Genomic DNA, 13,291 nt, shown 5'->3' on the forward strand with positions numbered 1-13,291 from the left:
CTTTCTTTTCCTATTTCTTGCTCGTCTTTACACACCACACACACACACACACACACACACACCACACACAGCAGATTCCTAGTTCAAAAGAATGACAAATATGTCATAAACCACTGTCATGAACTTTCCCATTGCCTTGATATGCCCTAATGATGGAATTCTGTGATACAAAAGACCACTATTATTTGGTGAAATACACCTCTATACAAAAATGAAAGATATATTTATTTATAAAGGAATTGACTCTTCTAACCCACAACTTTGTTGCATGAAAACAATTTCACAGGAAATTCAAGGGCTGTCCATGTACTTTGTCTAAGTTTCCAACAAAAGAATCCTCCCTTTACCTCCTTCTCTATCTCCTTGGCTTGTCTTCTAAAAAGCCGGCTACTAAAGAAACACCTTTAAACCCATCATACCATAACCATGAAATAAGAAAATACGGCTTAAATACAAAAAGAATTAAACATTTGCTTAATGATATCCATAAACATTACTCTGTCTACCCCCTCATTAGAAAGAAATATAATATAGTGGTTAGGAATTAGTACTCCAGAGCTGATTTAGTCACAGGTCTGACTCAGGGTCCCTTTTTTTTTTTTTTTTTTGGGGGGGGGACCACCACCACAATTTTATTCTTAAATAAATGCTCAGTCCAAAGCCAGGTTAGGTGGACAAGTGGGGAGAAAGCAGAGGAAGTGCAGGTCGTGGACCCATCCCCCACTGTGAGGCCCCGGGGAACAAAGGGTGCTGGGGGGAGGGCTGGGACCGCCGCCATCTCACGCAGCATGGTCCCCAGACCCCACAGCCCTGCCCCGAGACCCCTAGGCCCAGCTCAGCAGGTGTGGGGTCCAGCAGCGGGGGGCTGGCCTGGATGGTCACTGTCTGCCCGACAAGAGCTCAGGTTCAGGGGCAGTAAGAAGGATGGGATCACACGCCAACAACCTGTGCCTTCCACGGATAGCCATGCTCCCAGCTCAACCATTTGTTAATTTTGGCATGCAACTTTTATCTCTGATCCTCTTTTTCCTTATCAGTAAAACAAGGTAACAAAATATTATATACCTTACAGAACTACTAAAGTTTAAATGAGTTAATGCAAATAAAATTTAATATCAATCCTGTTATTAAATATATCATAAACTCTCACTAAATGTGATTATTCTTTTTATGGGTTATTATTTTTGTGCACTTTTATGTAAAGACTTTAAGTACTAGATATGAAGATTAGCATTAACTATCATGTATCTTCTTAAAGGGTCACTTCTATTTGATGTTAGATAAAATTTAAGAAGCATGGTATTATAGAAGAAAATATAAAAATGCAAAGTTCTTACTATAAAATTGTTACTTTGGATTAATTTCTAACTTGCACCACATTCTCTAAGCAAGCTCTCGGAGCACCTCTCTCATTCTTTAGAAAAAGTTCTTTTAATATAAACTCACTGAAAAAGTTTCAACTATTGCTTAAAAGACTGATAACTATAAGCTCTTTAGGACAAATAATGTGTTTTACTCAATTTTCTGTCTACCACAAAAGTTAATAAGGCAGATTATTCAAAAGAAAGCATACTATAATTAACAACTTATCCATAATTTTTTTTTAATTTTTAAATTTATTTATGATAGTCACAGAGAGAGAGCGAGAGAGAGGCAGAGACACAGGCAGAGGGAGAAGCAGGCTCCATGCACCGGGAGCCCGACGTGGGATTCGATCCCGGGCCTCCAGGATCGCGCCCTGGGCCAAAGGCAGGCGCTAAACTGCTGCAGCACCCAGGGATCCCTATCCATAATTTTTTAAAAAAATATTTTCCTTTATAAGTAAAGGCTGTTTATTAGGAGAAAAAAAAAAAAAAACAGAAAAATACAGAGGATTTGAGACTCATACTAAAAAGGAAGAAATGACACAATGATGCATTCAGAAGGAATTCAAAACATAATGTGAGATGTCAACAAGAAAAACCACACCTGCACTAGTAGGTAGTGACTTAAAAAGATGTGTCCCTACCACCCTATGATCCGTCTTGGAACCACATGGTTTGGGTCATTAGGCAGAATGGTTCCTAAGATTAGGGCATTCTTTCATTCCTTTGCAATTGCTCACCAAGAGTTCTGAAGGGCATGTGTTCTAGAGATATAATAGCTATTTTGACTAAGTTCTAGAAGAGTTTAATGTTAAAATTAAGACAAATTTATTTGGAAAAGGATCTTGGAGATAATCTAACAAAAAACATATTACACATAAGGAAACCAATTTGTTAAGAGCCTAAATAAAAAGCCATCAAGCACAACTCTGATATTCAAAGGTGCATATATTTATAAACCTGGGAAAAGTATTTTTAAAATATTTATTTATTTATTTATTTTTAAATTTTTATTTATGATAGTCACACACACAGAGAGAGAAAGAGAGAGGCAGAGACACAGGCAGAGGGAGAAGCAGGCTCCATGCACCGGGAGCCCGACATGGGATTTGATCCCGGGTCTCCAGGATCGCGCCCTGGGCCAAAGGCAGGCGCCAAACCGCTGCGCCACCCAGGGATCCCTGAAAGATCTTATTATTGTCTTCCTTCTAAAACATTACCTCCATCCATTTATTCATTTAACATTGGGAAAACTTAGTGATTTTGCCCTCAAGAACTTTTTTTCAGCTTAGTACTAAAAGTTAAGAAGATGTATATAATATCTTTAATACTAATTTAATACTAATATGCTAGCTTCTTGAACACCGATAAAGAGACATCATTTATTCATTTATTCATTTAATAGGAATTTGTTAAACATCTAATCAGGAAGCTAAAGTACAGATTTTTAAAAAACATTTTTGGTAATTACAAAATTATTAATTAAAACAGTTCATACTATTTAGGTAGCACATTTTGCAAAAGACAATTCTGAGAAATATAAAGGAAAATAAAGAAAAATTAAACTGTCTTGTCCTCATAGAACACACAACCTAACGAGGAAGACAAAACAGATATAAATGTATGTGTACATAAACACATGAACTCCGTAAAGGTAAATAGTAAAATTACCTTTGATTTTCTCTGACATGTTCTCATTCTTATTTTCTTCAAGATTTTGACCACCATGAACAAACGTGAAAGACTTGTAAGAGACAATCATCAGACCTTTCCCATCAGGCTCTATAGCAGCATAATGTGGCACTGACTTCCCACGGAGAATATCACGCTTAATAATTTCGTATTTTTTATTATCTGTAAAAAAACAAAGTATTTTTTTAAAGATTTTATTTGACAGAGAGAGAGAGAGAGAGAGAGAGAGCACACTTGCAGAGGAACAAGAAGCAGAGGGATAGGGAGAAGCAGGCTCCCCACTGAGCAAGGAGCCCAATGAGGGGCTTGATCCCAGGACCCTGGGATCATGACCTGTGCCAAAGGCAGACACTTAACTGACTGAGCCACCCAGGTATCCCAAAAACAATTTTAAAACAAAAAGTTATAAATAAAATACTGTATTATAAAAATATCCTGAAAATATGTGTATTAGTTTTAATTAAAATTAAGTATTTTAAGTGTACTGTTAAAAGGCATGCTATTAAGAGTCTTTTCATAGGAATAAAAAGTTATAAACTCATTTTCTGTAAATATGTCCCTACTTTTTTTTAATTTTTAAAATTTGAGAGAGAGAGAGAGAGAGAGAGAATAAGCATGGGGAGAAGCAGGCTCTTCACTGAGCAAGGAGCCCGATGAAGCACTCAATTTCAGGACCCTGGGATCATGACCTGAGCCAAAGGCAGATGCTTAACCAACTGAACCACCCAGATGCCCCAATATACCTCCACTTTAAAATACTAGTAAGGAAATAAATAAATAAATAAATAAATAAATAAATAAATAAATAAATAAAAATACTAGTAAGGTCTCATGAAATTTGCTCTAGATTGTGCTTTCCAATGTGTAGCTATGGACCATCGTAGCTATTTAATCAAAATTAAGTAACATTTACAATTCAATTCCTCAGTCACATTAGCCACATTTCCAATGTTCAACAGCCACACATGGCTAGTCTTTGCACACATATAAAACATGTCTACTCGACAGAAATTTTCACTGAACAGCAGTGCTCTAGACATTGAAAGTGACTAACTTACCTGAAATATCAGCTTCTGATGGATCTACCTTTTCTTTTCTTATAGCCTATCTACTTTCCCAAAAGGTACATGATAGACATCTTCTGAAAAGAGCCACACATTAAGGATAAAGGGAAGGTATGGTGTGGACTATTTTTCTGCTTATTCTAGCTATTGATAAGACGGTTTCCTTAAGTGAAATGTTTATGATAGAAATGATTTAAAAAAATTTTTTTTTAATTTTTATTTATTTATGATAGTCACAGAGAGAGAGAGAGAGAGGCAGAGACATAGGCAGAGGGAGAAGCAGGGTCCATGCACTGGGAGCCCGACGTGGGATTCGATCCCGGATCTCCAGGATCGCGCCCTGCGCCAAAGGCAGGAGCCAAACCACTGCGCCACCCAGGGATCCCTAGAAATGATTTTTATACACACTCAGAGACAGATCTACAGGGTAACTGTAATCAAGCATAAATAATGATACTTAATTTAAAAATTAAAATTTAAGATATGAAATATAAAAAAAGATACAAAATTAACTGTATCATGAAAGTTTCTGGTAAAATAACTGAATTTATTCTTGAAAACAGGTGCGGTTTTTTTTTGCTTTAAAAAGTACTAAAACAGTATAGTTGAGTCCATACCTTTACTTACACTGTTACTCAATTAAAGTGGATTGTACTTTATAAACTTCATAATAAGTAGTCAAAAATCGTAACTCAGTGTCACGTTATACAAAACGATACAATATGTTCTAAAATATGTCATTTTTTCCTCTAAATCTTCACCTACATTCACATTCATTTCATACATATTTAAGAGTAAACTTGTTTGTGCACTGTACATGCAAGGCAAAGAGTAGGCCAAAGACTCAGACTTCCATACTTTTATAGGGTGGCTTTGCCCAACATGCATGCAAGAGAAAATAACAGGTGAATTTCAAGTGAACACCACGATTACTAAGTTGGGAAATACTTGATTAAAATTAAATTGTTGGGCAGCCCAGGTAGCTCAGCGGTTTAGTGCCTCCTTCAGCCCAGGGCCTGATCCTGGAGACCCAGGATTGAGTCCCATGTCGGGCTTCCTGCGTGGAGCCTGCTTCTCCCTCTGCCTGTGTTTCTGCCTCTCTCTCTCTCTCTTTGTGTCTGTCATGAATAAATAAATAAAATCTTTAAAAAAAATTTAAATTGTCTTTTTAACTCAAAATTTTTAGAGCCTTTAACATGTTTAATGTAATAGGGATATTATACATCACTTTCAAATTTATTTGACTACAAAACGTTACTTATCAGATATTCCACTCAACACATTTAGAAAAACATTATGTTTATTAAAAAAGAAGAAAAAGAGTAACAATTACATTAATAATACTTAAGGAGGTGAAAGGAATGAGACACTACGAAGATTAATGAGAGAAAAAGTGAACTACAAGGAGAATTAATATTCTTCTAATTACAACCTTCGGAGAAAAAAGAAAAGTGAGTCTAATTATATCTGTCCAGTTGAGGCAAGGACACAAAGCAAAGGGAATGCAGGTGGTAGAGCTTGAGCAGAAATGTCACCATGTTCTGATAAGTTACTGTGAACTGATCTAAAGCTGTCACAGAACTGGGAACAGGAAGAAAAACATGCATGATGACTTCTCTGTAAGTTTTTGAGTTAGGTACCTTAATTAAAAAAAATTAAACTTTCTACTATCTAAAGCAGAGAATTGGTGAAGTAAGGCCAGTGGAGGCAAAGTTTCATTTATGCATTATTTTATATGATTTCTGGGCTAAGAATGAATTTTGTATTTTAAATTTTTTAATTTATTTTTTAAAAATAATCAATAATAATGTTTAAATACACGTAAGAGTTATATAAAAAACATCCATAAAAAATATTATTGGAATATAGCTATACTCATTTATTTATGTATTACTTATGGCTGCTTTTGTACCACAATGGCATAACTGAGTAGTTGTGGTAATAAATTGTATGGTTACCACCTAGCCCTATACAAAAAATGTTTTCTAAAACTTAAAGTTTTAAGTTACTGTGTTCCTCCAGATATGAAACTACAACATTGGGAAAAACAAAAAACAAATTATATTAAACAGTACACAGGGGCAGCCCGGGTGGCTCAGCGATTTAGCACCACCTTCAGCACAGGGCCTGATCCTGGGGACCCGAGATCGAGTCCTATGTCGGGCTTCTTGCATGGGGCCAACTTCTCCCTCTGCCTGTGTCTTTGCCTCTCTCTCGCTCTCTCTCTGTCTCTCATGAATAAATAAATAAAATCTTAAAAAAAAACAACAGTACACAGTATTTGTACACCTATACACATGCTCATTTTAAAATAAAAAAACCCTCTTAGAACACAAATACTAATAGCCTTTATCAGATTATAAATTAACAGTTAACTCTTGAACAACATAAAGGTTAGGGGCATCAATCCCCTGTGCAGTCAAAAATCTGTGTTTGACTCCCTCCAAAACTTAACTTTAGCCTACTGGTGATTGGACGCTTTACTAACAAAAAACAGTAACAAAAAACAGTTGATTAACACATATTTTATACATGTATTATATACTGTACTCTTAAAATAAGCTAAAGAAAAGTGTTATTCAGGAAATCATAAGATACATTTATAGTACTATCCTGTATTTATCAAAATACATATATGAGGACCTGCACAGCTCAAATCTATGTTGTTCAAGGGTCAACTCTAATTTAATACTCATAAGTTAAATGAGTAAGTTAATAAAAACTGAGAAAAAGGGCAGAGTCTTCTATGGAAAAATCCACTTAGTTCTGAAGTAAGAACTAATAAGCAATAGTGAAGAGTAAGGTCACACCATGAAAGAAATCCTAATTAATAAAGAAAAAAATAACTTCAAATGTCCAAGTTAGAAGTCTGACAGACAGTTCTGAATAGATGATTGAAACTTTCTCCATAGTGAAGTACTCTAAGAAAAACTAGCAGTTTTCCTGAAGGTAGAAACAAACAGCAAGATTCAATTAGATTTGAAAGAAAGCACAATTGTGATTTAAGGAAGTAAAGGTATTTGTTTCACTCTAGGTATTTATATTTAATTTATATTTCAATATTACACTGTAATTTATAATTTACACTCAACGATATATGTAAATCCTTGTGTAATATACACACACATTTAAGAATATATATATATATATATATATATATCCTTAATATATCCTTAAAACTTTTCTAGAATTATGTGAGAATATCTCCTTTTATACAGAAAGGCGTAAGTGACTGTGGAAGCACATTACTATTTTTTCTATAACCCATACCTGCGGAGAAATTATCTATAGGAATTCATTCTATTAGGTGTCAGGTATTAGAATCACAGCAACACCACCCAAGAAAAAGCCAACATTATATACAGGAACAGCTTTGTATTTCAAAATCTACTAAATGGTGCCAACCACTGTGGATTCACAATGTTGCTATATTTTACCTTTATTTTTTTTACTGATGGTGACCCACTCCAAAGAAACATAGAATCCACTCCCTTTCATATCCAATTCCTCTTTCTCTATTCGAAGAAGTAAGATAGTTACTGAATGTTCTTCAGTGTTCAGCAGTGAGATACTGTGAATTATGATAAAAGGATTCCCAAGCTCTTCATTAAACATAATCTAAAAAAAGATTATACACACAAATATATTACACAAAAGCAGGTAGCACAGAGGAAATGCATGGAATTCTGACAATACAACAACTAATTTGGATACTATTTACTACAAGGTATGGAAAAATGAAAAAAAGCCTTTAAATAAATTTGCAAGTTCAAATAACATTCTGTGAAGAAAGAGCTTTTTAAAAACGCCTATTTGTTTAATAGAGAAAAATGATCAGTACTCTTGGCTTTAAAACAAGGAAAACAAGGGCATCCAAGCAGCATCAAAAGGAGAAAGAGAACTAGAAGCAACAACCTAGAAAAGAATTATCAAGTAAAACAGTGCTCTAAAAGAGGACATGAACAGGTCAATGTTGACTCCTTTAGCTTTTCTCCTATCTTATATATGATTTATTTCTGCTTAGTTCCTCTTAGTTTCTTAATATTGTTCATGTTTGTACACGTATATGCATGTGTGTATGTATGGGTTTTTACTATTGTTTTGTTTGGTTCTTGTTTGTTTCCTGGAAGTCTGCAAAGGTGAGAGTCAAAGGAACTGGAGAACTAATCATTAAAACTTCCTTATTTCTAAAAAATAAAGGGTCCCTTTACATTTAAAAGTTTTAATTCAACAAATTCTATTTAAATATAATACTGAAATGTCTTTTTACAAAGTAAATCTAATAAGCACCATAGAGAGACCCAAAATCTTACATTCTTTTTTATATACAAATACATAAGCTAAAAGACCATTATACTTATTTAAGAGTAAATAATAAAGACACATTTAAGACTGTTTGCTAAGTAAGATTTTTGAATAAATGAAAAAACAAGTGGTTGAAGAAAATATCCAAATGATAAAAGTTAGCTTAAAAAAACAAAATATCCTTTATCTGGAAATCCCATCTTATCTGCTCCTACTTGAAAGCCTTACAAACATGTGCCTTAATGTCAATTTCCCTACGTGTTTGAGCACCAGAATTATTCAAACAGTAGACCTTTCAAATCCATTCTAGTCTTCCACAAACAGAAAATAGCAAGAACAGCAAAAAATATCTCAAACACTCAAAACTGAGATGACAGGTTTTAGTTGGTTGACTCAGTTTTTGCTTTTGTTTGGGGGACAACAGGAGACTAAAAGGGAAGAAGGATGGATGGTAAGTTTTGTCAGGTACAAGTAGCTAGTTCATTGCTTCCTCCCCTTTTTTCTCTCATGTGAGTGAAAGGGACTGGAATGACACCAGGGAGTAGATGTATAAACTCTTATATATTGTTAGACTGAAGTTTCCAGTCTCCTGAACAAGCCCAGCAACTCAAATATGATATTGCTGGTAAGAGCACCCCCATCATTTTAGAGGCAACACACCGGCAAAAAGCAGGTAGTCTTGCTGTCTCCCTTCCTTTCTTTTTCTACACTGCAGTCATCATGGCCCTTATGAGGCCCCCTTATGCCCTACTGCACCCCCAACTGCTCCCACCATTAGCTTCCTCTCTGTTTCACCAACTTCCCCGAAGTCCTAAAACTCTCCTAAGGTGTTTCTCTTAAAGTGACCAGTATTCCACAGTATCCCTCTCACTTCAGTTAATGCCCAAGTCCCATCCCTGTCCCACTCCCCCTCTCCCCAATCCCCAGTCAAAATTATTATTAACTGTAAACATCTCAGAGGGTGCTTATTTCATTACAGCAGTGTATACTGAAAAGGACACGAAGCAGATTTAAAATTTTTGATTTAAAAAATATACTAAAGGCCTAATATGTACCAAGGTGATATACATAGCAGAAACCAAATGAATTATAGATCCATATGAATTTCTTTGATGCAGAGTATGTGGTGTTATTTTTAAGCTGAAGGTGAGCTGGGTCAGTGTGTCTCTTCTTGCTCATAACCAACAGATTCCATAGCTTGATCATACATAAATTCTCATTCATATATTTCCTGCCCATCACCCTCCGAACTCATTCCAACTGTTTCAGGTATTCATGCTATATATCACATTGCCTCAGTTAAAAAAAAAAAAAAAAGGAAAAGAAAAGGGAAAAAAAAAAGTTATTACCGAAGACCATAGCAGAAAAATGTCACAAAGTCCAATGAATATTAGAATCTGTGACCACAAAGGCCTGCAAAGGCTCCCTTCAAACACGCTATTGTTGTTCTGGTTATTTATTGTGGTTTTTGTTTAGTTTTTTTAAATTACTACAATTTGTAGTATACCACTTAATATAACTTAATAAAAAGATAAACCATTTGGTTCTAAGGCCTTCTTGGTTCTTCTCAAATAATTAAAGCCTGATCTTTGTAGGCATTTGTTGGTCTGATAAAGCCATTTTGTAAGATGTAAATATATTAAGTTCATATTTCTTTTCCCAGAACTAATAGGCCACGTGCTGAGATTCAGCTATTAGCAGTATCACAATATACTTACTAGTGTAACTCAGTGTCATTCTGACCTTCAGAAACTATGGCTCTCAAGAAATTAATTCCTTATTTATTATTATTAAAATCCTAGTCTGCCCCTCAGATTTACAAATGTTACATTGTTTTAAGAAAGCTGAAATAAAAACAGCATCTTAGAGATTGGTATATTACTATATTTATGTTATAGTGTATTCCTCTAAGTAAGAAATACTTTGATAAACTCATTATTTGACCAATGGCAACTTACCAGACAGCCAGAAGAGTTGTACCTCAGAAGCATGCTAGGCCCATAAAGATACTAGCAGATATAACATGAGTAGAGAAGATATCCCAATGTAATTCTTGGCTAACTCTTCATCAAGAAGGAGGCAATGTCAGTATTTAGTGTACTGCTTTACTCAATAAACATTTACTGAACAAATGAATGCAATTCTTGATAATTGCAATGACCTCAGGTCAAACCAGAAATGGTTAATGTATCAGTTTTGTAAAAGGTATACATTTTATAATTTAATTAAAAACTCCTAAAACATTATATGTTATAAAAACAAAGATGTCAAACATAAACCATGCCCAAAAAGTGTTACTTCAAAATCACTAAGGTCTACCTTATATATACTTTCTAGAATTTGCTTAAGTCTAAAAAACAGAAAACAAAACCGCACCTCCCATTTTTCAGAAGCACTATTTCCACGTTCACCTGTACCAATGAGATACAGTCGTCCAGTTCCATCCGACAAGGTAACCCAGGTTGAAGACGTAAAATGGATTGATGCACAAAGGCGATTGTCGCATGCTGTCAAATCTGTGGGAAGTCGAAACACCTCTCGTGGCTTTCCTAAAGCAGTGTCCTAAAAAGAAGCCAGATATTATAAATGAATCCTTTCCTCTTCTTGATCCATATGCACACAGAATATATATCTGCAGTGTAGTGGTTACTATCTTATTCAAGAGAAGGTGCCTAATTCCCCTCCGAGTATGAGTTGTACTACCCACTTCTAACTAATAAAATATGACAGATACCATGCGTGTGTGACACACATACATGTATGTCACATATGACAGTATGTGACTTCGGAAATTTGGTCATAGTTTTCATTACATCTTCTATCTTGCTCTCTCTCGTACTGCACATGGTAGACCCACATGGGAAGGACATAAGGGCTCCTGACAACAACCAGCACCCTGTGAGCTATTTGAAGGCCCTAGTGGACCCCTCAGATCATTGCTCTCTGGGCTGACATTTTGGCTACAACCTCATGAGAAACCTTGACACAGAAACCACCCCATTAAGCCACTCTGATTTCTGACCCTCAGAAACTGTGAGATGACAAATATTTATTGTTTGAAGTCACTAGGTGTTGAAGTAATATATTACACACCATAGATAACTAATACACTAGAATAATCTGTTCTCCATTCTTAAGTTTAGAGTTAATGATCAGAATTTTCAACTAATTGGAAATATTACATCATGTTCTAAATGCCTGCCTCCATGGACACCAGCCTGGCAGTATGAGAACACCACACTTAGACTCTTAGCAACTTATGTTTCTGTTAGCACATTTTTATTTTATCTATATCCTTACATTTTAAAGCTGTAAGATGGACTGCATCATTAAAATATTTTACAAAAAAAAAAAATATATATATAAAAAGGTTGACATTTCAGGAAATAAACATGTATCAAAATGTACTCAATTGAATAATTTGTTGTTGTTCTTACAGCTTTAGTTTTCAGTTAACAGATTTTCCTACAGGCCAAAAATAAATCTTGATTCATGTATATCATTCCCTGTTCCTAGAATTACTTAGATAAATGCATATATTAACAAAATTTAAGTAAACTATACAAAATGTCCTTACACACATTTTTTAGTGATTCACTGTCTCTTTCTAAAGCATTCAGTTTAGTTTTCTTTGAAATGGCACCTTTCCTTCTTTTTGTATTCATTTTTTTACTGATTTACTTAATACTGATTAAATAATGAAAATACAATGACAAGCACAGCTAAAATAAAGTTTTTAGAATGACCAAATATGAGTATTAGTAATGTAAAACTCAACTAGCAGAAATAGAATTGTTATCAACACAGTACCAAGTAACCTACAAGCAGTAAACATTAAGTTTACTGTGGTATCCTGTCAGTATATTATATAAAGGGAATAGAGATTATCAGTTACTTCAGTGTTCAGTTAAATGGAGATCAATTAAGAGATATTCTATTGAAGGCTGATGCCTATGTAGGCATTTAGAACATAATGTGGCGTTTCCAATTACTGAGAAATAAATGAAGCAGTCAAAAAATGCTATTGGGATACCAGAGATCTGGAAAAAAATTGTTCTTTCCCTTACAGCATACACAAAAGTATTCCACATTCCAGACAGATTAATAATCTAAATGTTTTAAAGAAAAAGTAAGATAACTTTGTTAGAAGATTAATCACATTTAACTCAGGGTGAAGAAAGTCTTCCTGTAAAAAATAAAAAACATGTAGGACACAGGGAGAAAAATATTTGCCACAAAAATAACACAAGACTAGCATCTACAGCATATAAGGAGTCTTAGCAACTCAACAAGAAATACATGACTATCCAAAATATTCAAATGGGCAGTAGGGGAGACTGAAGGTTAAGAGGAAACTTTCCATTTTTGCTTCAAATACATTGTTTGACTTTTTTTTTTAACTGAGCAACTTAGGTGTAATATACATAATTTAAAAAATATTAATAGGATAAAATAAAATGAGACTTCTTCCTCAAAACAACTATTTTAAAGTAAAGAATTCTAGTGGTCTCTACCACTATATGCCCTTTACTACAACTAATCTAGTGAACACTGCTAGGACAAATGCAGGGCTTAATTTGTTGAATCACTATTCTTCATTTCATATACAATTACTAAGGTGTTTTAAGCTATTTTCTTTTAAATACAAGGTTACACATAACTGAGATTGCTGGAAGGATTTCGATATCAATAGGATCAATAGGATGATTAAGATATTCATGTATATAAATGTAAAGCTAAAAATTAAATTAAAACACAAAACACACCAGTGTCTCTTACGTAAGTTAAATGATAGTTTTAAGTGAAAGCAATCTGGATGTTCCTAATTTTTGAAATCGAATTCTCAGAGGGTACATTTAATTTTAA

The 13,291-nt window shown here is 34.5% G+C and overlaps 1 protein-coding gene across 4 annotated transcripts in view; it reads right to left on the bottom strand.

Annotated features, from left to right (window-relative positions):
• Nucleotides 1-13,291, bottom strand: part of NUDCD1 (NudC domain containing 1) — an 80,082-nt gene that overhangs the window by 43,998 nt on the left and 22,793 nt on the right. For 3 of the 4 annotated variants that reach the window (XM_038555345.1, XM_038555344.1, XM_038555346.1), the window contains exons 3-5: nt 10,802-10,987; nt 7,558-7,738; nt 3,036-3,218 (exon numbers count right to left, since the gene is read on the bottom strand). In XM_038555345.1, the coding sequence (XP_038411273.1) occupies nt 3,036-3,218; nt 7,558-7,738; nt 10,802-10,987 (550 nt within the window). Of the gene's footprint in view, nt 1-3,035; nt 3,219-7,557; nt 7,739-10,801; nt 10,988-11,518; nt 11,537-13,291 lie in introns of those variants that run through there. The other variant, XM_038555347.1, reaches the window with a different exon arrangement.

Source organism: Canis lupus, chromosome 13 (genome assembly GCF_011100685.1).
Source record: "Canis lupus familiaris isolate Mischka breed German Shepherd chromosome 13, alternate assembly UU_Cfam_GSD_1.0, whole genome shotgun sequence".
NCBI classification, from domain to species: domain Eukaryota; kingdom Metazoa; phylum Chordata; class Mammalia; order Carnivora; family Canidae; genus Canis; species Canis lupus.